Below are 27,801 nucleotides of genomic sequence, written 5' to 3' on the forward strand. Positions count from 1 at the left end.
TGACCCGCGTCCCTCTGCTACTTGCAATTTCCACTGTCTCCCCAGCACCCGGGCTCCTTCTGCCTCTTTTCTCCACTCCCTACTTCTGCACTCTCCACACCCACTGGCCTCCAAGCCTTTGTATATGCTATTCCCTCAACCAGAAACACTTTTCCTCCTCTTTGCCTTTGAATGCGAAGTTAAGGGGCCCTTCCTCTTGGAAGCCTTCTCTGGCCTTTCCTAGAGGCCCCAGCTGGGAGCTTCTCTGGTACCGGACACCCCCTAGTGCAGCAGCATCAGCCATCAGCATTATTGCCTTTTTAATACCTGATGCCACCACCAGGCTGCAAGCCCTGGAAGGCAGAAACCCTATCAGTCTTTTTTTTTTTTCCCTTTTGAGACAGACGGAGTCTCACTCTGTTGCCCAGGCTGGAGTGCAGTGACGTGATCTCAGCTCACTGCAACCTCCACCTCCCAGGTTCAAGCGATTCTCCTGCCTTGGCCTCCCGAGTAGCTGGGATTACAGGCGTGCACCACCACGCCCAGCTAATTTTTGTAGTTTTAGTAGAGACAGGGTCTCACCATGTTGGCCAGGCTGCTCTGGAACTCCTGACCTCAGGTGATCTGCCCACCTCGGCCTCCCAAAGTGCTAGGATTACAGGCAGGAGCCACCTTGCCCGGCCGACCCTGCCAGTCTTGCTGCTGGCTGGCTCGCCCATGCTGGCACGATGCCCAGCACAGAGCAGGTGATCAGTTGATACTTGAGTAAATGAACAAGTGTCCCTCTGCAAAGGGGTGGCAGTGGCCACCTCCCCTCCCCTGGACTTCTCTGCTCCCTGTGCTGCCTCATCTCTCTTCCTGCACCCCGGAAGAGCTCACCTGTCCCTCGAACCACAGCCGCCGCCGCCGCTGCTGCCGCCATTGGTCCGTAGGCAGTGAGAGGAATGGCTGAAAAGAAAGCGATGGGCACATCAGCATGGCAGTGGGGGCAGAGGTGGGTGAAGGAGGCCCCTACCTTCTAGCCAGAGCCTCTCCAGCCTGGCCTTACCTCACAGGGGTCCATGTAGCCCCAGGGTCAAGGCAGAAAAGGCTACCTTGGGCCACCATCTGTGTCCTGACCCATGGCATGGATGGAAAAAGGTGGGAGAGAGCACAGCTTCCCAGTGAGTAGCTGAGCCTCAATTTCTGCCCTGGACTGGGGGCACATGCTCCAACAACCCAAAGCTCATGGAGGGTGGAGGCAGGGCACCCAACCCTGAGCAGCTGTGAAAGTTGCCCACAACTGCCCCCTTCTCCAGGGTGCCCTTGGCAAAACAGGGGGCACTTGGCCTAGAGGTGCCTGGGAGCTCACATCCTTCTTCACAGCCCACAACAGCTAGTGATAGATGACACACGGGACAGGCCCCCAGGCCTGCTGCTCCCAGGTAGAGTGCCCCAGGGGTCAGGCTGGGGCTGGGCTCCCACTGAAGCCACAGCTTTGCACCACACCCTCTGCTGCCTGTCCTGCTCCCCTCGCCCCTATCCCCTGAGAGCACCCCAAGTGCCTCCCTGACCCCCAGAAATGACCACTGCCTCCGCCAAATCCCCTCAGCCTCCTTGTTTGCCATCTCCTCTTCAGACACAGGCACCTATCCCCTTGTTTGCTGTCTGCCTTCATCTTCACCTTTGCAGCACCTAGCACCTTGCCTTGTACACAGCAGGTGTTTAATAACTGCTGAAGGAGTAGAAAGGGCCTCTGCTTAAAACACCTAGTGGCTTGAATGGCTTGAGCCTGGAGCTCCCCGGGGCTGAGAGGTGAGCACCTCCTACTGTGAATCTTTCCTGAAAACTTTATATACAGTGGGCTCCTTCTCACTCAGATGCCACCTCCTCTAAGAAGTTTTCCCTGAATACCCCCACTGAGGTGGCCCTTTGTCCCCAACCCTAACGCCTTAGCACATTTCCCTGCTTTAATTTCCTTATGGAACTTCTCACCCTCCAAAAATATATTGTTTTAAATGGCCGGGCGCGGTGGCTCAAGCCTGTAATCCCAGCACTTTGGGAGGCTGAGACGGGCGGATCACGAGGTCAGGAGATCGAGACCATCCAGGCTAACACGGTGAAACCCCGTCTCTACTAAAAAAATACAAAAAAACTAGCCGGGCGAGGTGGCGGGCGCCTGTAGTCCCAGCTACTCGGGAGGCTGAGGCCGGAGAATGGCGTAAACCCGGGAGGCGGAGCTTGCAGTGAGCTGAGATCCGGCCACTGCACTCCAGCCTGGGCGACAGAGCGAGACTCCGTCTCAAAAAAAAAAAAAAAAAAAAAACACCTAGTGGCTTGAATGGCTTGAGCCTGGAGCTCCCCGGGGCTGAGAGGTGAGCACCTCCTACTGTGAATCTTTCCTGAAAACTTTACATACAGTGGGCTCCTTCTCACTCAGATGCTACCTCCTCTAAGAAGTTTTCCCTGAATACCCCCACTGAGGTGGCCCTTTGTCCCCAACCCTAACGCCTTAGCACATTTCCCTGCTTTAATTTCCTTATGGAACTTCTCACCCTCCAAAAATATATTGTTTTAAATTAATTTTTTTGTAAAGATAGGGTCTTGGAAAGGCCAGGTGCGGTGGCTCATGCCTGTGATCCCAGCACTTTGGGAGGCCAAGGCAGGCGGATCACCTGAGGTCGGGAGTTCAAGTCCAGCCTGACCAACATGGAGAAACCCTGTCCCTACTAAAAACAATACAGGAAAAAAAAAAAAAATTAGCTGGGCGTGGTGGCACATGCCTGTAATCCTAGCTACTTGGGAGGCTGAGACAGGAGAATCGCTTGAACCCGGAAGGTGGAGGTTGTGGTGAGCCAAGATGGTGCCATTGCACGCCAGCCTGGGCAACAAGCACACAACTTCATCTCAAAAAAATAAAATAAAATAAAATAAAATATAGGGTCTTGGTATGTTGCCCAGGCTGGTCTGGGCCTCAAGCTATCCTCCTGTGTTCGCCTCCCAACTCCTCCTGTGTTGGCCTCTCAAAGTGTTGGGATTACAGGCCTGAGCCATAGCATCCAGCCCAAAAATATCTTATTTGCTTTGGGAATACTCAGGTAAGCCTTTCTTGTTTTACTTGATTTTTTTTTAGACAGAGTCTAGCTCTGTTGCCCAGTCTGGTGTGCAGTGACATGATCTTGGCTCACTGCGACCTCTGCCTCCTGGATTCAAGTGATTCTCCTGGCTCAGTCTCCTAAGTAGCTGGGACTACAGGCATGCACCATCATGCCTGGTTATTTTTATTTTTTATTTTTAGTAGAGATGGGGTTTCACCATGTTGGCCAGGCTGGTCTCAAACTCCTGACCTCAGGTGATCTGCCTGCCTCAGGTTCCCAAAGTGCTGGGATTACAGGCACGCACAACCACGCCCAATTAATTTTTGTATTTTTAGTAGAGACGGGGTTTCACCATGTTGGCCAGGCTGGTTTTGAACTCCTGACTTCAAGTGATGCACCTGCTGTAGCCTCCCAAAGTGCTGGGATTACAGGCATGAGCCACCGTGCCTGGCCTGTTTACTTGTTTACTGCTGTCTCCTTCCTCTGGAATTTCAGTTCCAGGAAGGCAGGAACCTTGTCCGTCTCATTCACTGTTGTGTCCCCAGTGCCTGGAGTGGTGTCTGGTACAATTAATATTTATTGAATGCATGAAAAAGCCACCCAAATCTCCTTTTCTGCAAGGTTAGAGAAAAGTTCAGATCCCAGGTGCCCAAGCACTGTTGATCCTTGACCCTACTCCCTTGCCTGCCAAGATATCTTTTTAGAGACATTTCTTCTGTCATTTCTTTAAGGCCAGGGATTGGGCTCTGAGGTCTGTTGTTTGGCTCATTTAGGCATTTCCATAAAATCAGAGGAGTCAACCCTAGCATGCGCTTACCATACTGTAAAGAATGACTTATTTATATAATAAGTATTTGCTCCCTTCTCTAAATTGCAAGTTCTGTGAGATCAGGGCCTGCCTCTGTCTTATGCCTGCTCTGTCCCCAGGGTCTGGGAGAGCATCCTGTGCACAGTAGGTCCGTAACACATGGCGCTCTGTTGCCCAGGCTGGAGTGCAGTGATGCAATCATGGCTCACTGCAGCCTTCACCTCTTGGGCTCATATGATCCTCCTTCCTCAGTCTCCCAAGTAGCTGGGACCACAGCCATGTACCACCACCACACCTGGCTAGTTTTCAGTTTTTTTTTTAGTAAAGATGGGGTTTCACCATGTTGCCCAGGCTAGTCTTGAACTCCTGGCTTCAAGGGATACTCCTACTTTGGCCTCTCAAAGTGCTAGGATTACAGGCATGAGCCACCAGACCCAGAACACATATTTCTTAAATGAGTAACAAGGACCTCCTTCCAGCCTTCCACCCCCACAACTATTGGCCAAACTCTCCCTCTTTTCAGGGAAGAGCCTCTGTCACTTGCATCTCTAGGGTTCTCCTCCCACCCCTTCCTTCACTCCAGGTTTCTCTGCCTCTCCCCCATTTTGGGGGAACCCTGAGCACTCCTTGGAAGGAAGGTCTTATCTAAAGCAAGGTCCATGCTCACATCTTCCACACATGGCCAGGTTGAGGGGAGAGTCTGGGGGTGGGGTGGGGGAGAAGCAGGTTGGACAGAGAAACCCCGTGCAGCCCACCCCACGTGCTCGCAGTCTCCTCGGCTCAAGGCCAGCCCTGCAGCTGAGCTGGCTGGCCCAAGTGAAGGTTCCAGTCAGGGAACCGGCCCCCTGTCACCTTCACCCTACTGGTCCAGAAGTCACCAAAGGGCTGGATTCGGCCCTTGGCAATATTTCATTTGGCTCACAGTGTTGTCAACATTTAGAATCTGCTGCCAACATTGAAAAATAATGGACAAATTCATACGAAAGCAAAAGCCAGGTTTCTGGCATCTCTGGAAAAACATGAGATCTGAGCACAGTGAGTCTGTATCCCCTCCCGGCAAGAGCTGGCTGGCACCGAGGGCAGGTACGCCCATGCCGAGTGCAGACGTCCCCACCCGGCCCACTCTGCAATCAGTTTGAGACCCTGGCTTGTTCACTGCGGGATCCCAGAGCCTCCATGGAGCTGGCACAAGGAAGGTGCTAGATAAATATTTGCCAAATGGATGAATGAGTGACTTTGCCTCCATCTGCTTGGCTTGGCCCTATGCCCCACCCTTAAGGGCCATGTAGCCGCCCAGACTGGCCAGTGCCCAGGCACAGGCTGCTGTGTCCCCACAGCCAGAGGGCTGGCGGGCAGGAGAAAAGGATCCCGTTAGCTTTCCCCAGGAAGCTCCCTGGGCCCCTTCTCTTTCTCCCCATGTGGCCTGAGAGGTATACAAAATCCGAGCGACTGACCTGTAAGCTCGGGGAGGACTGGGGCGCTCGGGAGAGGGGTCCGCTCTACACGGAATTCTAAAATGAAACGTAAAACAGCTTAGGAAGAAGCAGGGGAGGCCCCTTAGACATGGCCCAGGGAGGACAAATGCACCGACAGGGACACTGGGTGAGGAGACAGGCCATGCACAGGACCCAAGAGCTGGGGAGGGGAGCGCACAGTTCCCAGAAGGCAGGGGAGGGCAAGGAGACAGACATAGAGGAGAGAGACAGAGCAGAGTTGCCACCTATACCCTGGGCACAGGGCAAAGCTGGAGGTACGATTCCAGTTGTTTGTTTCCTTCTTTTCTTTTCTTTTTTTTTTTTTTTTTTTTTGAGACGGAGTCTTGCTCTGTCGCCCAGGCTGGAGTGCAGTGGCGCGATCTCTGCTCACTGCAAGCTCCGCCTCCGGGTTCACACCATTCTCCTGCCTCAGCCTCCCAAGTAGCTGAGACTACAGGTGCCCGCCACTACGCCTGGCTAATTTTTTGTATTTTTAGTAGAGATGGGGTTTCACTGTGTTAGCCAGGATAGTCTCAATCTCCTGACCTCGTGATCCACCCGCCTCGGCCTCCCAAAGTGCTGGGATTACAGGCATGAGCCACCACGCCCGGCCCTTTAAAAAAAAAAAAAAAAGACAGGGTCTCACTCTGCTGCCCAGGCTGGAGTGTAGTGGCATGAACACAGCTCACTACACACTCAACCTCCTGGGCTCAAGCGATCCTTCCACCTCAGCCTCCTTAGTAGCTGGGACCACAGGTGCACAACACCATGCCTGGCTAACTTTTAAATTTTTTGTAGAGACAAGGCCTCACTATGTTGCCCAGACTGATCTCAAACTCATGGGCTCAAGCCATCCTCCCATCTCAGGCTCTCAAAGTGCTGGGATTACAGGCATGAGTCACCATGTCCAGCCTCGGGTGTCTCTAAAAGGCTTAGAATTGATTGTTACCAAAAACATCTCCCAGAATCCTCTTCTCGTGTGTGTGTGTGTGTCTGTGTGTATATGTGTGTATGTATGTGTGTCTGTGTGTGTGTGTATATGTGTGTGTGTGTGTATATGTATGTATGTATGCGTGTCTGTGTGTGTGTGTATATGTGTGTGTGTGTGTGTGTGTGTGTGTTGGGGGGAAGGCAGCTTGATGAAAAGTGATGACCCTAGAATAGGTAGAACAGGTCAAGCTTGGGTTCAAGTCCCAGCTCTGCCACTTCCTAGTTGGCTCATCTTAGCTTGTCATTCTTCCTCTCTGAGTCTACGTCCTCATTTCTAAAATGAGGATAAGCATGCTTCCCCATGAGATTATTGAGAGAATTAGGCAACATCCTGTACACAACGTTCTCCAAGCTGAACAGCCCTGAGGCAGAGGAGGTAAGTGCTTAGGGGCCCTCCAAATAAATAAGACCCCCAAGTAAATAAATAAATAAATATATAGCCTTGCAAAAGTTTGGTATTTCTTATTTCAAAGAAAACTGTATTGAATAGTCATCATGGGGAACTTCAGAACTGCTGGGCTTCCTGACATTTGCTTTCAGGTCTAGTGTTATCTTTATGTTGGCTTACAAATGAGCGTGGTGATGAGAATGCTTTTCAATTGGTTTTCAGCATATAGGGTCTCAGCATAATACCTTGTTTGGACTTGAAAGAGTTCAGTCTACAGCCTGGCCATTATAGGTGTCCATGATGATGCAATCAACAATGGCCCTCGGAGAGGCGCCCACTACAAGCCCAATGCCTTCTCTGGTGGAAGTGGCAACCCCGGAGTCGGGCGGGGAGGAGAGACAGGCAGGAGGCAGGCAGAGGATGGCCTGGGAGAAAACGGTGCCATGCAGGGTCACGTTGGGAGCCCCTGTCCCCAGCTTCTGGGGAGGGGGTGGAGGTGGGATGGGTGGGGAGAGGCCCTCTTTCCTCAGACATGCCCTTCCTTCCAAGCCTCCAGCAGGCAGACCCCCAGCCATGCACCCCCAGACACCACCCTGAGAAGTCAGATTGCCCGGGAACCAGGGGCATGCTGGCAGCAGAGGGTTACCAAGCAGGACTTACCAGGGAACTGGTAGGTGTAGCCAGGGGCGAGACCTGTATAACTCCGGCTGGCGTAGGTTGTGGCTTGGAAACCTGGGTAACCTGATGGGGTAAGGGGGCAGTGTCAGATGTCTCATCCACAGGGCGGATCCTGCTCAAGGAGAAGGACCTGAGCCACTCATGTCCCCTCACCTTCCTGTATCATGAATAAGAGCTGTACCCTCCAAATACCTTCTTCATGCCAAGCCCTGTGCTGAGCACACTGCACACTATTATCCCGTTAAACTCGCCTTAGAGGTAGGTACTGTTAGGCACCCCATTTTACAGACAGGAAACCGAGGCTCTGAAAGGTGACACTTTTTGGCTGAGAATAATCCAATGCTCTTCGAGCTCTGGCTCCTGCTTCCCTCCTGTCCTCGTCTCCTGCACGCTGCCCCTCCCTCCCTCTGCTCCAGCCACACTGGCTTCCTTGCTGTTTTTCAGCTTTGCCAAGCTCATTCCCACCTCAGGGCCTTTGCACATGCCGGTGCCTTTGCCTGGAGCTCTCTTTCCAGATGACTGCATGCCTGAGTCCCTTTCATTGTACAAGACTCTGAAACATCTTCCCACAGGCGTCCTCCTTCCCATCAGCTACAATCTCTATCATGTTACCTTGGTTTTTCTTAGTACTGATGATCATTATCTGAACTTATATCATGATTTTTTTTTTCTTTTTTCTTTTTTAGAGACAGGATCTTGCACTTTTGCCCAGGCTGGAGTGCAGAGTGGTGCAATCATAGGTCACTGCAGCCTCAAACTTCTGAGCTCAAGTGATTCTCCTATCTCAGCCTCCCCAGTAGCTGCGACTACAAGGCGTGTGCTACCATGCCTGGCTAATTTTTTAATTTTTTTGTAGACATGGGGTCTTGCTATGTTGCCCAGGCTGGTCTCGAGTTCCTAGCCTCAAGTGATCCTCCTGCCTTGGTCTGGAATTACAAGCATGAGCCACCACATCTGGCCAGAAACTACCCATAATTTCTTTAAGTGCTGATTTTCTGTCTTCTCAAAGAAAACTCAAATAGTTAGCAATAATGGTGCAATTAAGATTCAAATTCAGATCTGACTGGCTCCAAGCCTCTTAACCACCGATTTCACTATTTGTTAGATAATTTCTTTCTTTCTTTTTCCACTTTTTTTTTTTTTTTTTGAGATGGAGTTTCGCTCTTGTTCCCCAGGCTGGAGTGCAATGGAGCGATCTCGCCTCACAGCAACCTCCGCCTCCCGGGTTCAAGCGATTCTCTCGCCTCAGCCTCTCGAGCAGCTGGGATTACAGGCATGTGCCACCACCCTCAGCTAATTTTGTATTTTTAGTAGATACGGGGTTTCTCCATGTTGGTCAGGCTGGTATTGAACTCCCGACCTCAGGTGATCCGCCTACCTCAGCCTCCCAAAGTACTGGGATTACAGGCATGAGCCACAGTGCCCGACTTTTTTTCACTTTTTAAATGAAGGGTGAAAACAGCTCATGAATCACCTTAGAAGAAAACTTTCTCAATGTTCCAAATAAAACAAAGTGAAAGAGACAGGACAACTAACTACAATACCTGACTGTAGCCTGGATCTTGTTCTAAAGGACAAAAATATTCTATAAAGAGTATTACTGGTCTGGGCATAGTGGCTCATGCCTACCACCACAACACTTTGGGAGCCTGAGGCGAGAGGATTGCTTGAGGCCAGGAGTTCGAGACCAGCCTGGGCAACATAGTGAGACTCCGTCTCTACCAAAAACAAACAAACAAAAAAAGAGCATTATTGGGTCAATTGATAAAACTGGAAAATAGAAAGTAGATTAGATAAAAATATTGTATCAATTATAAACTTAGGAAGTTGATAACTACACTGTGGTTACGTGAAAGAATATCCCTAATCTTAGGAAGCATCAAAGGGTAAAGGGCCACGATGCATGTAACTAACCCTCAAATGATTCAGTGAAAAATTACAAGTGTGTGTGTGTATATATGTATACATCCATATTTGCAAACACACATACACACACATGTCTACACATAGAGTAAAACCGATCAAGCAAAATGGGGGCAAAATGTTAAGAACAGGTGAATCTGATAACGGTATACGGATGTTCTTTGTACTGTTTTATTTTTGCAGCTCCTCTGAGTTTGGGATTACTTCCAAATAACATGTTAAAGAAAAAAGGAAAACTTCAAGGAAGACTGTGCCCTGTTTGGAGGCTGCTCACCTCCTCCACTTCTGACCCGTTAGCCCATGCTGTGCCCCCTCCTCTGAATTCCCAGAATACCTCTCTGTGCGTCCCTCCCCCAGGCCTGGCATAAAGACCCCCTTGTACTGTTGTCTTTCTGTGTGTACACATCTCATCTCTCCAGGGAGCCTCTGAGCTTCCTGGGGGCCGAAGTCAGATTTACCATCCTCAGTCTTGGACCCAAAGCACAGCTGACTCCTGCTCAGCTTTCAAGGCTCATGGCAGCCTTCACCTCCTCCAGGAAGTCTCCCCAGCCTCCAGGTGGGTTTAGGTGCCTCCTTGGGCCTCCCACAGCCTCCAGTCACTCTGTAGAGGCAGTGCCCATTTACTCCTGTCTCCCACTTGAAGGGAAGCCCCATGAGAGCAGGCTCCACTTCTCAGAAGTTGCTCAATAAATATTACTTGAATGAATAAGACCAGGCAGCCTTCCTTTTGCCCCTCCAAAGGCCTGGAACACTTTTCCCCTTCCCGTCTCTCCAGCCTCCCCATCACTGGCTCCTACTCCACCTGCAGACTCAACTTAAATGTAATTTCTTTTTCCACTTCTCCAAGTCGTGGTCAAGTTCCCTGTGACCACACTCTCCGCACCCTACACTTCTGCATCTGAAATCTATGTATCTTCTTACTTCTTTTCCCTGACAGATTGTAAAGCTCCAAGGAAAGTCATTGTTGCCATTCCTGGCATGATGTCTGGCATATAGAGTTGCTCAATAACTGTGTACTGGATGGATGAATGGATGGAGGAATGGACAGATGGAGGGATGGATAGACGAGAGAACGGACAGATTGACAGGACCAATTAATATGGTTGGACCTTTCTGCTGGCTACCACCAGAGGGCAGCACCCCCCAACCAAACCACCCCACCTTGGGTAGGACTGCCAGACGGGAGGGATCCCTAGTCCCTACTCCTGCCCAATGACTCAGACAGGTGGAGGGCAGACCACAGAGGAGGTACAACACCCACACAGCCCCTGCTAGCCCTGGGAGCAGTTCCGACAGAAAGAAGCCGCAGGTGCAGGCTCGCGCATACCCAGCATGCCGATGCCCAGCATGAAGGCGTCCATTCCGTAGGGCATGACTCGAGACCTCCCCCGGGCTGAGCCCGTCGGCGACATCACCTCCTTTGGCTGAGCTTTCTTACATTCCACCTGCAATGAGACCTAGCAGTTAGTCTTTCCCATAGAGCTAGGGTCGTTAGCCCTCTTGTTCCCTGGAAAGACTCTATTAATTTTATTAATTTCACTGTCCACCTGAAAACAATTTCATGGTTACCACTGATGGAGCACTCACTGTATGCTAGGGAGTGTGTAAACAGCTTTGCATGCAATCGTTCAATGAATGCTTACACTAATACTATGATGGAGGAGCTTTTCCACTCCCATTTGACAGATGTGGAAACTGAGGCTCAGAGAAGGGAAGTCATCTGCCCGAGTAACTACCGTGTAACACTGCCTTCCTGTCTAGGTTTTCAGGGGGTGGGAGAACTGGCTCTGCCTCCACTCACTCTGAGCCCCTCTGCCTCCGTTTAGAACTTCAAAGCTTCCCTGGCAGGCCCCCCAAGGAGCCCCAGTCTTCTCTGTACCTGTGCTCCATCCAATCCCAACTCACCATGTTTTTGTTTTTGTTTTGTTTTGTTTGGTTTGAGACAGAGTCTCACTCACTCTGTTGCCCAAGCTGGAGTGCAATGGCATAATCTCAGCTCACTGCAACCTCCACCTCCTGGGTTCAAGCGATTCTCCTGCCTCAGCCTCCCGAGTAGCTGGGATTACAGGTGCGCACAATCATGCCTGGCTAATTTTTGTATTTTTAGTAGAGACAGGGTTTCACTGTGTTGGCCAGTCTGGTCTCGAACCCCTGACCTCAAGTAATCTGCCCACTTCAGCCTCCCCAAAGTGCTGGGCTTACGGGTGTGAGCCACTGCACCCGGTCCCAACGCACCATTTTGTTGTTGATTTCATGAAAATGAATTTCACACACTTTCTCCACGATGTCCTCACTCTCAAACGTGACAAACCCGAACCCTAGAGGTTGGACAAAGCATAAAGGCAAGGTCAGAACCAGAGCGCAGGGTCAAAACCCAACCCCAGGTCACACCAATATCCCCGCTCCTCTCTCTCTGGCAAGTGAGAGTTAATGAAAGGCTCTGCTCACAGCCTGGAATCCTCTCAACCACCCACTGAGACAGGGTTTCAAGTCCCAGATTACAGATGAGGAAAATAAGGCTCAGATAAGTGAAGTAACTTGCCCAAGGTGACACAGCAAGTTAGAAAGTGGTAGAGCTGTGATGAGAATACACTCAACATGCTTTTTCTTGTCCTTAGGTGTTTCCAAAGAGGGGAGAAAGAATACACATGCACACTCATTTAAACTTACACAAAGGTGTACATGTCCAAACATACAAATGTACATAGACATACACACATTCACGCATGCACACACCTAGATACGTGCGTATCACACACACTCTCAGGGCTGCTCTACACGTACAGTTACCCTGACATACCAGATATACACAGATATTTAGGCACAGATACCCCCTTTTGCACAGATACAAATACACACACACACACACACAGAGCACATACCCCACTCCCATAATGGACTAAAAGTCCTGAAACAACTGGAGAAACAATCCCGTCTCCTCCTGAGTGTGCCCCAGGGGCTGGAAAGGGATTTCTCAGAAGGTAAGGCCCTCGGGAGAAAACAGCCAGGGGGTACACACGGTGTGGCCCAGACTCTCACAGGTTCAGAGGCAACGGGGCTGAGGGCTGGGGGCTGGGGGCTGGGCTGGAGGTGACTGCCTGGAGCTGTGGAGTCAGCCTGACCCTGGGCGGCCTGGCCTAAGCTCTGGTTACCAGGGACAAGGTAAGCCTGGGCAGAGGCAGACACCACTAAGGTGAGGGTAGGAGGCTCAGTGGGTTGCAGGGGCTGAGGAGGTACTCCTCTGTTCCTCTTGTGTGTCTGCAATTCGGCAAGTTTCTAGCACAGGAAATAGCGGGACAAAAGCCTTCTGTAAGGCCAGGCCCGGGAGAGGACGCAGATCCTGGGGGATAGGATGTCAGGAGGCAAGATGAAAGGGCAGCTGTGACCTGCAGCCCCCTGGCTGACCACGGGGCCCAGCCTGGGAAGGGGGAGGGGGCCACACTCACCTCGGTGCCGGTTGGTGGTTTTGTCAAACATCAGCATGGCGTCGTCCACCTGAAACACAGCCCGCCATGGAGGACCCAGCAGATACCAGCAGAACCCACCACCACCAAGGAACAGGGGCTCCAGCAACCCACTGCCCTCTTGCCCACTCCAGGCTTGACCTTAAACCTCTTTCCTGCACAGGGGACAACTTTCCTTCTGCAACCCCACTGAATGCCATAGCACCCCCTTTTCAATTGCCATCATCTCAATGGACCAGCTTGCATTTATTAAGCTCCATCATCCTCCCAACATTCTCTGCACGGTAAGATCCCCATGGTGTTGATAAGAAAATAGGCTCAGAGAGGTGAAGTTGCCTGCCCAAGATCACACAGCAAGACCTTGACCAAGCTGGGGACGCACAGAGAAGATGCTAGAGAAGGAAATATGGGAGGCAGGAAAATGACAAGATGGGGAAGCAAAAGTCTCATCCCTTCTGTAAAAGGCCAGGAGGACAGCAACCAGACTGGACTCCCCTCTCCGGCTACAGATCTTTTCCTCTAATTGAGGTTTCCTTTTGCTAGAGGCTGTAATTAAAGCAAGTAGAGTTCAGTGCCTGGGCTGCTTTGCCTCCCACTGACTGGGGGAGGGGAAGGAGACTGGGGAAAGAGGAGGGTCTACATCATCCATCCTCTCTTGGACCCCAGTCCACTCTTGTTACTTCCTCTAGGTACCCCTTGGATACACGGTCACCAAAGGCCTTGGTGCCACCTTCCTTTTGCCTGCATCTGGTGCCTCCTCCTTGCCTTCTTTCTTAGCTAAGGTCTAAGTCACTTTTGGTATAAATCAGGGGCTGCCTCTGATACCCAACCCAATCCTACTCTAGGCCCCGACCCTCCCCCAAATGACCAGACATCCAAAGGATGAAAAAAAAAAAACTTTTCTCAAGCCATCAAGCCATGGGTAACCAGCCTCTTCCCTACTCTCCTTCCCTCTACTTCCAGGCCCATCATCCACCTTCTTCTTTTTGGAGACAGAGTCTCACTCTGTCATCCAGGCTGGAGTTCTGTCGCGTGATCTCGGCTCACTACAGCCCCCGCCTCCCAGGTTTAAGCAATTCTCCTGCCTCAGCCTCCCAAGTAGCTGGGATTACAGGTGCCCACCACCCCTGGCTCATTTTTGTATTTTAGTAGAGACGGGGTTTCACCGTGTTGGCCAGGCTGGTCTTGAACTCCTGGCCTCAAGTGATCCACCCGCCTCGGCCTCCCAAAGTGTTGGGATTAAGGGTGTGAGCCACCGTGCCCAACCCCATCATCCAGCTTCTAAAGGCCCTCCCCTGCCCCATTAAAGACCCTGAACTACAGTGATCCTCCAGCTCTTCTTAGCCATCAAGCTACAGTGGGCCTCTGACTCCGGCTGGGAGAACCAGGATCCCACTGAGCCAGGAGCAACAAGGTCCCTGGAGAATCTCATGACATCTCTCTTCTCAAACAGCTGCCTGCACCGGGGCCCATGCTGCAGAGTGGCACTCTCACTCCCACCCTATGGACCCACTCTGAGTCCCAATCCCCAATCAGCCGGACCACCTGAATGGGACAGTCATTTCAGGTTCAGCACATCTTCCCCACCCCTTGCTTAACCAATGAGAAACAGAAACCCAGAAAGAAGGATTGTGATCAAAGCATAGGCTTTGGGTAGGATGGGCCTGAGTTGGAATCCTGAATCCTGCATTTGCTGGTTGGGTAACCTTGGGCAGGTGACTTGATGTCTCTCTGGCTTTGGTTCCTCATCTGTGAAATGGGCATAACAGTGTCTATCTTACAGGCTGAAGTTAAATGAAAGACACTTTTTTTTTGGAAATGGGTTCTCGCTATATTGCCCAGGCTAGTCTTGAACTCCTAGGCTCAAGCAATCCTCCCATCTCACCCTCCTTGGTAGCTGGGACTACAGGTGCGCACCACCGAGCATGGCTATGGGAGGATTTAGTGAGATAGTGCATGTAACACTCTTAACTCACAGCATCCGGGATACAGTAAGTGCTTAATAAATAACAGCTATTATTGTTATCTTTACAAGGGAGGGACTTGCCCATAGTTACATGGGGGAGCATGGCAAAGCTGGAGAGAGAGCAGCCAGATACTATTGGCTTGAAGGTTACATGAGGACAGCATCTGTGTCATTTAGGGCCATGACACCATCCTATTGAGCACCTTGACTGCGGCTCAATCATTTTTTGAATGAATGAATGAACCGGCCACACCCTCCCCCCTAATCCTACAGCTCCGATTCCCTGCCTGACCCACAGATGGATTCAGACCATATCTACAACCTTTCTCGTCTTCCTCCACCCAACCCTGGAAGGAAGGACACCATCCCTGGCCCCACTACAGCCTTCAACCTGGGCCTTGGCTGGAGAGGCCCCTAGTGGGACGGTGGGGTTGAGGCCAGGGCAGGGGACAAGGAAGATGGCTGGGGGTCCGGGTTACCCCCACCGGTGTCCCCTCTTGGGGCCAGCTGAGGGGAGGGAGGCTCCCGGCCCAGTGTCCTTAATAGGCTTTGGTCTCCATGGGAACCCGAGGGCAGGGGGGATCGGGCGGGGGGAGGGGAGGCGGCCGAGGCCTGCTGACCAGTGGGAGCCGAGCCGCCAAGTTCGGCGGCCGCTAAGCCTGAGTGGCAGCCATGGCGGCTGACCATTGTTCCCCCCTCGGCGGCGGCCCCTCGATCCGGGCGGGGGGCCCCCCGCCGCGGGGCCCTTGGCATTCCCGGCTGTCCCCCTCGCTCCCTGGCAGCCTATTCTCCGGCTCCCCCTGGCCTCCCCGGGCCGGTTTCACATGCCAACGCCGATTTAGGCCCGAACAAAAGACGCGGCCGCTGACGGCTTCTCCTGGGGCCCGGTTGCCATGGCAACGCCGGCCCCGGGGGCAGGCGGCCTCCAATCACAGCTGCTGGATCAGATTAGTGCGAGCTCTAATGCTCGGCGCTCAGACACAAAGACACCCTGCCGCAGCCGAGCCGGGCCTGCTGCTTCCCAGGAGCGCTCTACCCTCTGGGGCCCAGGCCCGCCCGACCTGCCCTCCATCCCGGACCCAGGTGCCCACCGAGGCACGAAAGCCAAGGCCTCTGGTCCCCCACACCACCAGCCTCAGCTGGCCAGGGGACACCTCCCTGCCACACACACACAATCCCAGGCCCATTTCCCAGGCCACATCCCCCTTCGCTTGCCTGGGGGTGACTCGAAGTATCTTGATGGGAAAGTAGAGACCCAGCCTCTCGCCTGTCTCACCTAAAAGAAGAAAGACCAGGGACCCCGGCCCCAAGCAAAACAACCCTCTTTCCCTCCTAGACTTCAAACCTAGGCCCCTCTCTGCCATCTCCCCATGGGACCCCAAAGTTCACATTGTCCACCTTTCAGAGGACACCCTATTGTCAGATGTCACCATAACATCTACCTCTTCAGAGGCCCAGAAATTAAAGCTCCATGCCCCTCAGAGCTCACAGTCAATCCTCCGGGCCTGATCAGGAATTGGGGGGGTGCTCTCATCAGTTTCCCCCAATACCCAGGGGACCAGCAGCCCCCCAGCTCCTGCTCCAAGCTCCCCACCTGTGCAAATAGGGTGCCGAGTACAATTGGGAGTCATATTTATTGCCTCCTTATCATCCTCGAATGGAAGGAGTGGGGAAAGGTTCAATAGCCCGCAGCCTGGACAGGTGCAAACTCCCAGGGGGCCACAGGGTGACTTGATTGAACTGGCTGCGGGGAGCACTGCCTCCCTTGCGAGAATGAAGATAAGAGAAAAATACAGTGGAAGGGCAACAACAGGGCCAGCTACTGTGTGGCTTCTCTGTCCCTAGGGATGTCCTGAGTCTGAGGATCACAGATGAGCCAGGAGGCTGCAAGGTGGATTGGCCTGGTCTCCCCCCACAGCAGGATCCAGCCTGGCTCTCATCTTTTGCAGGAATTGAATGACCTGGCTGAATTCGGCTTGCTAGTGCCCCATTCTACAGCATGTTCACAGCCCCAGCAGCGAGCGCCCCCAGTTTAAACCCACCTTCCCAAACTGCTCAAAATATTGCTTCACGTCCTCCACTGTGGTGTTCACCGACAGCCCCCCCACAAAGATCTTCTTCGTTCGAGTCACCATCTGTTAGGGGAGGGAATGAGAAAGTGGGCATCTGAGTCCTGTGGCCTACCGCCACCAGCAGGGGCTCGAGCCCCCCTGCCAGGATGCCAGCTGACAAGCTCTCTGTGGCCCCAGCCTCTTGAAAGGCCCCCCAAGCTCCCTCTTGGACCCCCGCCTCTAGGCCTGTTATGGGCAGCTGTGCACCCACACCCTGGCTGGCTCGAGTGTGCCTCCTTCCTGCCTCCCTCCCTAGGGACTATGTCCAGAAAATGCCTTCCCTAAGGACTAACACAGGGAAGGGGGCGGGCTGGTGACTTAGACCCACAGACTAACTCTAAGACCCCACCGGCCCTCCTGGGAGACCCCCAAGGTCCATCACAGTCTCCCTGAACTCAATGCCGACATTTTCCTCATCAGCCTCCTCCCAACACAACCTCTGGCAGCCCGGTGGCCCCAGCCCTGTTTTAGGAAGAACACATGGTCCTAATTACCCCAGGAGCGCATGGCTAATCCGCGGCAATTCCCAGCCCCATCCTAACACTAAAGCACCTTCTGTCACCAAACTGCTTAATGGAATTAACCCAATTCCGACCATGTGCTCCCTGGTGCGGCTTCCTTCGAATACCTGCTCCATAATTGCTTTCAGGCCCTCTACTGGACCCTTCCAGATATGCCCCTTTCCTGTCTCCCAAAACTCTTCCTCTCCTTCAGCCCTGGCAGGAGCTGGGGGCCTTGATGGAATTCACTGGCCCGGAATCTTAAAGAGCTCTAGTTCCACCTGGCAAAGGAGGAAAGCGAGCTCTCCTGGAGAGGGACCTCGTCCTAGGACCCATGAGAACTCAGGGGTCCTGACCCTGTGTTCTGCAATCAGTCTTTCCTCCTGTCCTCTATGTTCAATTGCTTCCCAAGGAAGACCTGGCTAGTTGCCCTGAGGCCTGGAATAGACTGTTAGGCCCCTGCCCTGCACCAAAAGTTTTTTGAGTGTTGTATCGCTCAACTGCTCAGAAATCCATTCTCTGCACACCTTGCCCCTCTCACTGGGAGAACTCGCCAGAGCAGCAGGGTAAGAGAGCATTGAGAAAGCAGCCATAGACATCTAAACTGAAAGACAACAGGTGACAGAGTCCGTGGTCCCCTCTGCCTCTGCAAAGGGTGACTGGGGGGATCCAAGGGTAGCTTCCTAGCCTGACTGTAGGGCAGCCTTAGGGTCTAAGTCTGTCCTGTATTTCACTTCCAGAGGCCTGGGCATTAAGGCTGTGGTCTATGATGTTGGAATTAGACTCAGGCTCTAAACTCTACTGGCTTCAAATACAGGACGATGAATCCTCTGAGTAGCTCCCCTTTCTCCCAACACACGCAAGCCCCTCTCCAGTCCACTCCAGAGCTCACATGGAAAGACGTGTCCTTGCTCAGGCCACAGAGCAAGGACGTGAAGAATTCCCTTTTCCCAGCCCAGCCCATTCCACAAACACTCCAAGCAGAGGTTCCAGAAGCATCTTCCAGAGCAGAAAATACTGGGAAAATCACTGCTCAGCATTGCCCGCAGTAAGAGAGCTCCTCCCAGACACAGACACACCTACCTTGGGCTGTGCTCGCCGAGGAAAGGCCACCTTGGGGTCAATCTACAAGAAAAGGGAGAGGTAGAAGGGGTCTTGGTTATCGCATTTTTAGAAGAGTGACCACACAGCCTTCAGCCCTCAGGACCTCTCTCCTCCCAGGACACAAAGGTGACAGAAATCACAAAAGCCTCTAGGAGGACAGAATAGTGGTTAAGCATTTATTTTTATTTTTTTCAGACAGAGTCTCACTCTCTCACCCAAGCTGGAGTGCAGTGGCACGATCTTAGCTCACTGCAACTTCTGCCTCCTGGGTTCAAGTGATTCTCCTGCCTCAGCCTCCCTAGTAGCTGGGATTACAGGTGCGCAACACCACACCCAGCTAATTTTTGAATTTTTAGTAGAGATGGGGTTTCACCATGTTGGCCAGGCTGGTCTCAAACTCCTGACCTCAGGTGAGCCACCCGCCTCAGCCTTCCAAAGCGCTGGGATTACAGGCATAAGCCACTGTGCCCAGCCAGTTAAGCATTTAGACCCTAACGTCCCACTGCTGGCTTCAAATTCCATTTGCACTGCTGCCCAGCTGTGAGACTATGGACAGGTTATTTCCCCTCTTTGAACGTCAGGGTCAAGTTCACCTGCAAAATGGGCAAATAATAACACCCACCTCAAAGGGTCATCAGCAGATTATTGGAGATAATGCATACAAAGCACTTGGCATGGTGTCTAGCTCACAGCAAAAACAAAAACAAAAACAATGTAAGCCGTCTTATTCCTTCAAGTATCAGGTAAATCGAGGGCCTTCCTTGCGTAACTGACTTCACACAGATGACCTATCTAGGTAAGGTATGCAATTCAGGCTTTGGAAACCCTGCAAATGGGAATACTCTGTCTGCAAAAGACTACAGGATGACAGTTCATAACCATCAGGAGTAGGCTCAGTTCTGTTTTCCCGGTACTATCAACATCAAACAGCTCTCCTTGAGGCTGTGAGCAAACAGCTCCCTGATAATGCAGCTGGGCTTGGGGCAAGGCAGAGTGCAGTCTTCGGTGACGTGAAAGGGCATGGGACTTGAACTTAGAAACTCTGGGCCTCTTGCCAAGCCTGTGAGACCACGGACAAGTTCTTGGTAATGCACTCGAACTCTCTGAGCCTCAGTTCCTTCATCTGCAAAGTGGGGACAATCACACCCGCTTTTCCCAGGGGCAGCTGCGGGGAATCAGATGAGATAACGCGGGTGAAAGCGGCCCTTTGTGAACTGCCCTTCATTGCACAAACAAAGGTGCTATTACCAGCAGGCCACCTTTGCCCTTGGCTGTGAACAACTAGAGGGAAAAATCAAGAGGCATCTGGGTGTACTCCTGGGTACTATAGCTGTATGACAAACAGCAAAAGACAGGGCATGAGACGCTGTGATCCACGCAGGGCCTACGGGGCCAGGTCAGGCCAGAGCTTTTTGCCACCCACATGGGTGGACGTCATTCATAAGTTCACCAGCCAATCGCAGGGAAGATCTGTCTTTTCCCAAAGTTCCTTGTGTTCAAAACTCAGCCTCGTTCTAGGCAGCTGGCTCTGGCTTCTCTCTGAATGGCACAGACCAGGAACTAGCCTCCTACAGGCTCCCCCACTGGAATCTGTCCACAGAGATGGAACCTCCAAAATCCACACTAGGGCAATGGCTCCTCTCCTGCCAAGTCCCACTGGGCTCCGGGGAAAAATCACAACTGCCCATTTCTCCCGCCTGAAGTTTCAATTCCACACCTCCACGGACATGTCCATCCTATTTCTCCCAGAAGCAGCCGCCCCAGCCACCAGCGCACCACACACAGTCCCCCTACACAGACCCCGATGGGGAGACGGTACCCAAGCCATGTTCCCACAGACCCACGCACACCCCATCCCTGACACACCCCACCTCCACTGTGACTCACAGCTGGCAACATAAATAAAACCCAACAAGTAAATAAAAGGTGAAAGTCAGAACTCAAAATAGACTCCCCACAGTAAACCTCCCTCCCACCCCCTTTCCCAGGCTGGAGGACGCCAAACACAGACAAAGCCCTGGCTCTTTTCGGCCCCATCTCCTAAGGATAGTCATCTCACCCTCCTTCCTCCCTCATTCTCTTCCCCTTTATCAATCTTCCACTCCTCCATCCCCCAGCCCCTAAATCTCAGCTTCCTCAGCACTGCAGAAGCCATCAGTGCATTCTGAGGACAGGGGATGGTAGCAGAACAGGCAGCTTGATGGCAGATAATCACCAAAAACAATAGGCCACTGTCTCTCCATTTCCAGGCTTGGGTCACTCAGGCTGCGCCAAGAAGATCCTTTCAGAGCCGGCAAAGTTGAGGCCTGGCCTCATTTGCTCATTACTGCGAGCAGGAGCGGGAGCCACTGGGCAGAGATAACAGGAGCTGGGGACAGGCGGTAATTTGACAAATTCTTGGGCACAAGCAGCTATTGTTGCAGGTAAACAGGAGCCAGGGACTGACCCAAGCACCCAAGCAGAGAGGCCCAGGACTGGGGGACAGCCAGGGAGCATGGAGAGAAGAGATCCACACTATCCCTGACCCCGGCAGACAGACACCCCCATCAGATGGGGTAACCCCCTCCTCTGACTTTCCTCCTTTTCCATCTGCCCTGGAGCCAGCGCCCCCTGCAGGGTCTAAGGCACGAAGGAGCTGTGGGACAACAGCAAAATGTTCCAGGAGTCTGAATGCCAACCAAGCAGCTTCTCCTATGATCTAGTTTTCCAAAGGGTCGTTTCCAGGCAAGCTACAGCCCTTCTCATAAATCCCCTCCGTGGGCAAAGCAGGTCCCTGTCTTCCACACAAAGCAAGGAGCTCATTGACCAAAAGTCGGGGGAGGAGGGAAGGAGGAAGGGAGGGGGCTTCAAGGGATGCTTTGCCATTGGTCTGGATGAAGAGGGGGTGTCGCTGAGCCAAATACTAGTTAGAGTTCACAGAAGCCACCGGGTGGGTCACTGCTACCCTGACTCACCCAATTTGGGCTGGGGGAGGGACCTAGCCCCACCCCAATCTCTGCTCTGAGGCATCATGATTAGTACTTCTAGGGAGAGGGTGGCAGCTGCCTCTCCCCTCACCAGGCCTAGTGGAGGGGGGATGTAGCATCTCATGGCAAGCCGGGGATTTTTCTCCTCCCTCTCCCCCCCAACTCTAGTGACAAAGTTTCAGAGCATGGCAGCCCTCTTACTCAGAAAAACTCCCTCCTTCCTCACGGACCCCGTCCAGCTGTCCCCTGGGGAGAGTCCTGACCCTCTCCTCCGGCAGCCTCCCTCTCCCAAAGGACCCCCGAAGCCCCGAGGGCCACTCACTGTTTTGGAGTCGAGCTCGTGCCGCGATTGCGCCAGCACTTTATCCACCCCCGCCTGGTCCATGAAAGTGACGAAGCCGAAACCCCTGCGCGCCGTAGTGAGGGAGAGGCAGATGGTTACAAGGCAGTGAGTGGCGGGTGGAGGGGGGCGAGCCGGGAGCAGGAGGAGGGGGTGAGGGGCTCACCTGGATCTCTTGGTCAGGGGGTCCCGCATCACCAGACACTCCTTCACCTCCCCGAACTGGCCGAAGTATTCGCGCAGCCCTTCTGTAACCACACACCCGCCTTCGGACCAGCCCGGGCCCCGCGCCCTTCCCCCCTCCCCCGTCCTTTGCCCCCGGTGACCCCGGAGCGGCCCGGCCGCCCCCGCGCCAAGCTGCCCGCGCGCTCTCCACTGCCGCCGCCCCCCACCGCCCTCGCCCCGTTCCCGCTGAGCCTCCTGGCGCCCACCGGGGCCCCGGGAAGCCGAGGGCCGAGCTGGGCTGGAGGGGGGACGGCTCCGGCCGGGTTCCCGCCGCTCCGGGAGCAGCCTCACAAAAGTTTGAGCCGCAGGTGCGAGCGGAGTTGGCGCTGCCGCCGGCGGGTCCCGGGGGCCCAGCCCACCCCCCGATACCCCCTGAACCCCTCATCTGCTCCCCTCCACCCGCTGGGCCGGGTGCGCTCGCGGATCGCCCGTCGCTCTCGGGGTCTCCGGGCGGGGCGCGAAAGAGGGCGCGAGGGCGCCCGGGGTCAGTAGGGCGCAGGGCTGGGCTGGGGTGTCCGGGTCCGGGGCGCCGGGGGGTCCGGGGTGCCCTGCCGGACCGGCGGGCGCTCCTGGGCTCGCTCACCCTGCGTAGTCTGCCAACTGAGTCCCCCGATGAACATCTTGCTGCGGGAGGAGGAGAGACACAAAGGGCCCGCGTGAGCGCCGGGCGCCAGGGCGCAGGGGGCGCGGGCCCGGGCCCCGGGGAGGCCCGGCCCGACCCGGATCGGCCATGTTGGCGGGGCCGGGGCGGGCGCGGGCCAGGCAGGCCGGGCCGGGCCGTACCAGGGGTCGTGCGGCGAGTCCGGGGAGGCGAGGCCGGGCTGGGGCGCGTCAGTCTCCATCGGGAGCCGCGGGCGGCGCGGGCAGCGGAGCGGCGGCGGCGGCGGCGGCGGCGGCGCTCGGCGCGGGGCAGATGAGGAGCGCGGCGAAGGGGGCCGGACGGACAGGCCATGCTGCCCCCTCCCCCGACCCCGCTCGGGCGGGCGGGCGGGGACGGCCGAGGGGAGGGCCCGCCGGGGGCCGACCTGCCGGCTCCTCCCCCCGCCGCCCTGCGCGCATAAAGCCCCGCGCTCGCCCGCGCGCCCGGGCGCCCGCGGAGGCGGCGGCGCCGGGACCCCCCTCCCGCGGGGCTCCCGGGTCCCCGGGGCCGAGCGAGACCCCGAATCCCGGTGCGGGCCGGGACCAGGGCGCGGCCGCACCCCCCACCCACCCCGGCGCGGGGGCCCGGCCGCGGGAACGCCCTCCCGGAATGAAGCGCTTCCCGGTGCCTTCAAGGTAGCTCGGTTCCGGATCGAGAACCCTCCCCGGTCTTCCCACTCAGGTCCCTGCTGTCCAGAATTGAAGAGAACCCCAATCTCCTCGGGTCGGGGGGGAGATAGCCCCAGTGCCCCCCAGTCCCCACACGCTCCATTTCCCCAGTTGGAGCGAGAAGCCACCCTCAGAGCCCCCAGTTTCCTCCCAGCCTAATTCAGAGCCCCCCGCCCCCACCCCAGGGCTCTAATTTAGAGTCCTGTCTCCGCTCCCACGATCCCATATTCAGTTTGGGGACCTTCTCAGTGCCTCGCGTCCCGCGTGGGGAACCTCCATCAGCACCCCAGTAGAAACCGCATCCGCTTCCCCAATCCGTCCTCAGCCCTTGGTGCCCAAAGTGAGAGTCCCCCTTAGCTTCCCCAAATCCCTGCTGTCCCCATTAGTGGACCCTATAGTCTGTTGAGAAACTCCCCCGCCCCAAGCCCGGGTTCCCAGTTTGCCGTCACCCCCACCCCCCGGTGTGAGGAGTCTCCCCTGGTTCTCTCCCTCCCTGGCCGGTTTTTGTGAGCTCCAGACTTCTGTCCTGATTCGGGAAACCCGGTTTCAGACGCTCACCACCCCCACCACACTGAGGCTGGAGGAAAAGGCAGTGCCTCTTAGAGCCTCCCGTTTCCAGTTTAGGAGCCCAACGCCTTAGCTGTGCCCCGTCCCCTCCGAATGACCCCCTTCTTTTGCAGAGGTCTAAGCTCCACCCATCCGATTGGAAGAGCCTAAACTACCTACCCACTGCATTTGGAATGGCTTCCCTCAATACCTCTTATTTTGAGGCTACTCCCCATGAAGACAAACACCTTCCTTTCTACCCCCATCTTCTGGGTCTCTGGGATCCCCCAGTACTTGCACCCAAGGCTCCTGGGAGTCACCTCATGGTACCCCTAAAATTCCCTCCCTCCAGCCTGGGAACAACCCTGATAAAGTATTCTGGATTGCCAGGGGAGCTGCGGGACCACTCTCCTTATCCCCACCTCTCCTTATCCCCACCTCTCCATATCCCCACCTCTCCATATCCCCACCTCTCCTTATCCCCACCTCTCCATATCCCCACATCCCCACCTCTCCTTATCCCCACCTCTCCTTATCCCCACCTCTCCATATCCCCACCTCTCCATATCCCCACCTCTCCTTATCCCCACCTCTCCATATCCCCACCTCTCCTTATTCCCACCTCTCCATATCCCCACCTCTCCTTATCCCCACCTCTCCATATCCCCACCTCTCCATATCCCCACCTCTCCATATCCCCACCTCTCCTTATCCCCACCTCTCCATATCCCCACCTCTCCTTATCCCCACCTCTCCATATCCCCACCTCTCCTTATCCCCACCTCTCCATATCCCCACCTCTCCTTATCCCCACCTCTCCATATCCCCACCTCTCCTTATCCCCACCTCTCCATATCCCCACCTCTCCTTATCCCCACCTCTCCATATCCCCACCTCTCCTTATCCCCACCTCTCCATATCCCCACCTCTCCATATCCCCACCTCTCCTTATCCCCACCTCTCCATATCCCCACCTCTCCTTATCCCCACCTCTCCATATCCCCACCTCTCCTTATCCCCACCTCTCCATATCCCCACCTCTCCTTATCCCCACCTCTCCATATCCCCACCTCTCCTTATCCCCACCTCTCCATATCCCCACCTCTCCATATCCCCACCTCTCCTTATCCCCACCTCTCCATATCCCCACCTCTCCATATCCCCACCTCTCCTTATCCCTACCTCTCCTTATCCCCACCTCTCCTTATCCCCACCTCTCCATATCCCCACCTCTCCTTATCCCCACCTCTCCATATCCCCACCTCTCCTTATTCCCACCTCTCCTTATCCCCACCTCTCCATATCCCCACCTCTCCTTATCCCCACCTCTCCATATCCCCACCTCTCCATATCCCCACCTCTCCATATCCCCACCTCTCCATATCCCCACCTTTCCATATTCAAGCCTTAGAACCCCTCACTTCCCTGACTGAAACCAGCCAAGAAAGGGTCAAAGCAGGAAGCTTAGGCGGCCAACACCCCTTCTCCCCATTCCTGCTGGGGGTCTCAGTGCCACAGAAGCCCCTCCCTCCCAACTCACCTTCTACTCCTTCCCCCATCCCGTGTAATCCATCCCGTGTAATCCAGTGACAACCCTTGTTGACAAACCCTTTTCTGTTCACCTTCACATCCATCCTGAATTCAACACCTTTTATTCCTGGGCATCATAACTCTGACCCCTGGAAGGGTGCCCATCCCCCTCTTGTTAGCCCTCCTTCCCTCCCCCAACCCCAGCCACCATGCAGAGAAGAAAGTGAGAGACTTACAGTAATGGTTTCCTTGGGGACCTTCTGGGAACGCTCAGCAGGTATATCCTGCCACCCTGTGAGCATAACACTAGAAACAAACTTGCTTTTTCCTGTTTGTGTCCCCTACTCTGCCCCACAGTGTCTCAGCATCCCCTGGACTGGGGACTGGGGGGCAACCCACACAAGGCATTTCTTACCATTTCAACACAAAAACATTCCAGTTTGTGTCGTAGGAGAGACACAGACGAGGGTGAGCAGGTAGCCTCTGCAGTATTAGGGAGCTGACTCTTCTTAGGTCTGAAGCTAAAAAGAGTCATTGGAGAGGTGCAGGGAGTAGGGATCTCCCAGTGTTCTGGACTTTGGTTTGTGTGCTGGTGCTGCTGGCCAGATGAGCTTGAAGGATAGGAAATGGGTCCTTTCCGGCAGCGGCAACCTACCCACGAGAGCGAGAACGTGCCCCTCGAAACGGATCTCCGTCATCCCTCTCCAGAAAAGAAGAGAAAACACAAGAAGAACGCCTGGTGCAGAGTCCTGATTCCTACTTCATGGATGTGACATGCCCAGGATGCTATAAAATCACCATGGTCTTTAGCCATGCACAAACGGCAGTTTTGTGTGTTGCCTGCTCCACTGTTCTCTGCCAGCCTACAGAAGGAAAAGAAGGCTACAGAAGGATGTTCCTTCAGGAGGAAGCAGCACTCAAAGCACTCTGAATCAAGATGAGTGGGAAACCATCTCAATAAACAAATTTTGGATCAAAAAAAAAAAAAAGGAAATGGGTAAGGGCATCTGTTCAGAGTCAGCCAAGGCTGTGTAAGAAGTAGCTTGAGATAGGATCCATGTATTAGCATCTTCATTCAGGATCTCCGAGAAGGTCTATCTCTTTTGGTCGGTAGCTTGTTAGTATCACAGTAACATGGGTTAGACTTAGACAAGTTCTCTTTCAGTGCAGGTTTATCTCAGTCGCGCACCTTCAGTCCATTTTGTTCACAGTAGGGGCCACAAGTCCTTCTAGCGGTAGCCCTCACAGGACAATGCAGTTGTAAACGCATGATCCTCATAGTAAATTGAGGATCTCAGTGGTATTAAGGAAAAATGATCTTTAGAGCAACTGGCCCAGACTTCAGAATTAAGAGATTAGAGGATGTGGTTCCAGCTCTTTTTCTCTGGTACTACATATACAGAACACTCAGAGAATAAAAGAAGAATTTGCTTTATAGTTTTTAAAAAATCCTCTTGAGAAAGACAGTGAGTAAATGATATTATGCAACTTGGCACGTATTTACTGAACATCTTCTATGTACTAGACATTGTCCTAGGTGCTGTAGTCCCAGCAGCTGCCTTTGTAAAGCTTGCATTCTAGAGATGAGTCATATAAGTAAATGAATGAATGAGTGAATGAATAAATAATAGATAAATAAATGGTGTGTTCAGTTAGATGTTGTAAGTGCCACAGAGAAGGAAGGGTGATAGGGAGGGTGGGTACCATGGGGAAGAAGGTGAAATGCAATTATATATATATATATTTGTTTGTTTCTTTGTTTTTGTTTTTTTGAGATGGAGTCTTGCTCTGTCGCCCAGGCTGGAGTGCAGTGGCGTGATCTCGGCTCACTGCAATCTCTGCCTCTTGGATTCAAGCAATTCTCCTGCCTCAGCCTCCCCAGTAACTGGGATTACAGGCATCCACCACCATTCCTGACTAATTTTTTGTATTTTTAGTAGAGATGGGGTTTCGCCGTGTTGGCCAGGCTGGTCTTGAACGCCTGACCTCAGGTGACCTGCCCACCTCTGCCCTTGAAAGCGTTGGGATTACAGGCATGAACCTGAGATGCAATTTTAAATCAACATTCTCATGGGGAGGGTGATGTTTTGGCAAAGACTTGAAGGAGATGAGGTAAAGGAGTCTACTCTATGATACAAAACTCATTTAAGCAGAATGTCTGCATCTCTTAAGCGCGATGATAATCAACTTTCATGTTTTGACTTTCACTACTCTAAAACTGTAGGTCAAGTGGACTCGGGGTAGATGGGGTCTCATAAAATGGCAGTTTTTGAACAAACACCTCTATCAGATGAGGAGGCTGAGAGCTGAGGGGTTTCCATGGCCACTCTTGGAGAAACACAGCTTTAAGATCTATTGAAGGGCCTTTGAGAATGAAAACAACAAAATTAAAGATTAAATTATAATCCATATGGTTTTAGTGT

At 53.6% G+C, this 27,801-nt stretch overlaps 1 protein-coding gene across 11 annotated transcripts in view; it reads right to left on the reverse strand.

Moving 5' to 3' along the window:
* MSI1 (musashi RNA binding protein 1) overlaps window positions 1–22,929 on the reverse strand; it is a 28,223-nt gene extending 5,294 nt beyond the window's left edge. For 2 of the 11 annotated variants that reach the window (XM_077955421.1, XM_077955419.1), the window contains exons 1-12: window positions 22,778–22,929; window positions 22,578–22,618; window positions 21,936–22,014; window positions 21,752–21,836; window positions 18,443–18,484; window positions 16,791–16,883; window positions 12,765–12,813; window positions 11,554–11,636; window positions 10,646–10,763; window positions 7,378–7,458; window positions 5,319–5,375; window positions 859–927 (exon numbers count right to left, since the gene is read on the reverse strand). In XM_077955421.1, the coding sequence (XP_077811547.1) occupies window positions 859–927; window positions 5,319–5,375; window positions 7,378–7,458; window positions 10,646–10,763; window positions 11,554–11,636; window positions 12,765–12,813; window positions 16,791–16,883; window positions 18,443–18,484; window positions 21,752–21,836; window positions 21,936–22,014; window positions 22,578–22,618; window positions 22,778–22,836 (856 nt within the window). In that variant the 5' untranslated portion in view covers window positions 22,837–22,929. Of the gene's footprint in view, window positions 1–858; window positions 928–5,318; window positions 5,376–7,377; window positions 7,459–10,645; window positions 10,764–11,553; window positions 11,637–12,764; window positions 12,814–16,790; window positions 16,884–18,442; window positions 18,485–21,751; window positions 21,837–21,935; window positions 22,022–22,577; window positions 22,619–22,777 lie in introns of those variants that run through there. The other 9 variants (XM_028829982.2, XM_028829981.2, XM_077955425.1 and 6 more) reach the window with 7 other exon arrangements.
* Window positions 22,930–27,801: the final 4,872 nt, after the last annotated feature.

Source organism: Macaca mulatta, chromosome 11 (genome assembly GCF_049350105.2).
Source record: "Macaca mulatta isolate MMU2019108-1 chromosome 11, T2T-MMU8v2.0, whole genome shotgun sequence".
Taxonomy (NCBI): Eukaryota; Metazoa; Chordata; class Mammalia; order Primates; family Cercopithecidae; genus Macaca; species Macaca mulatta.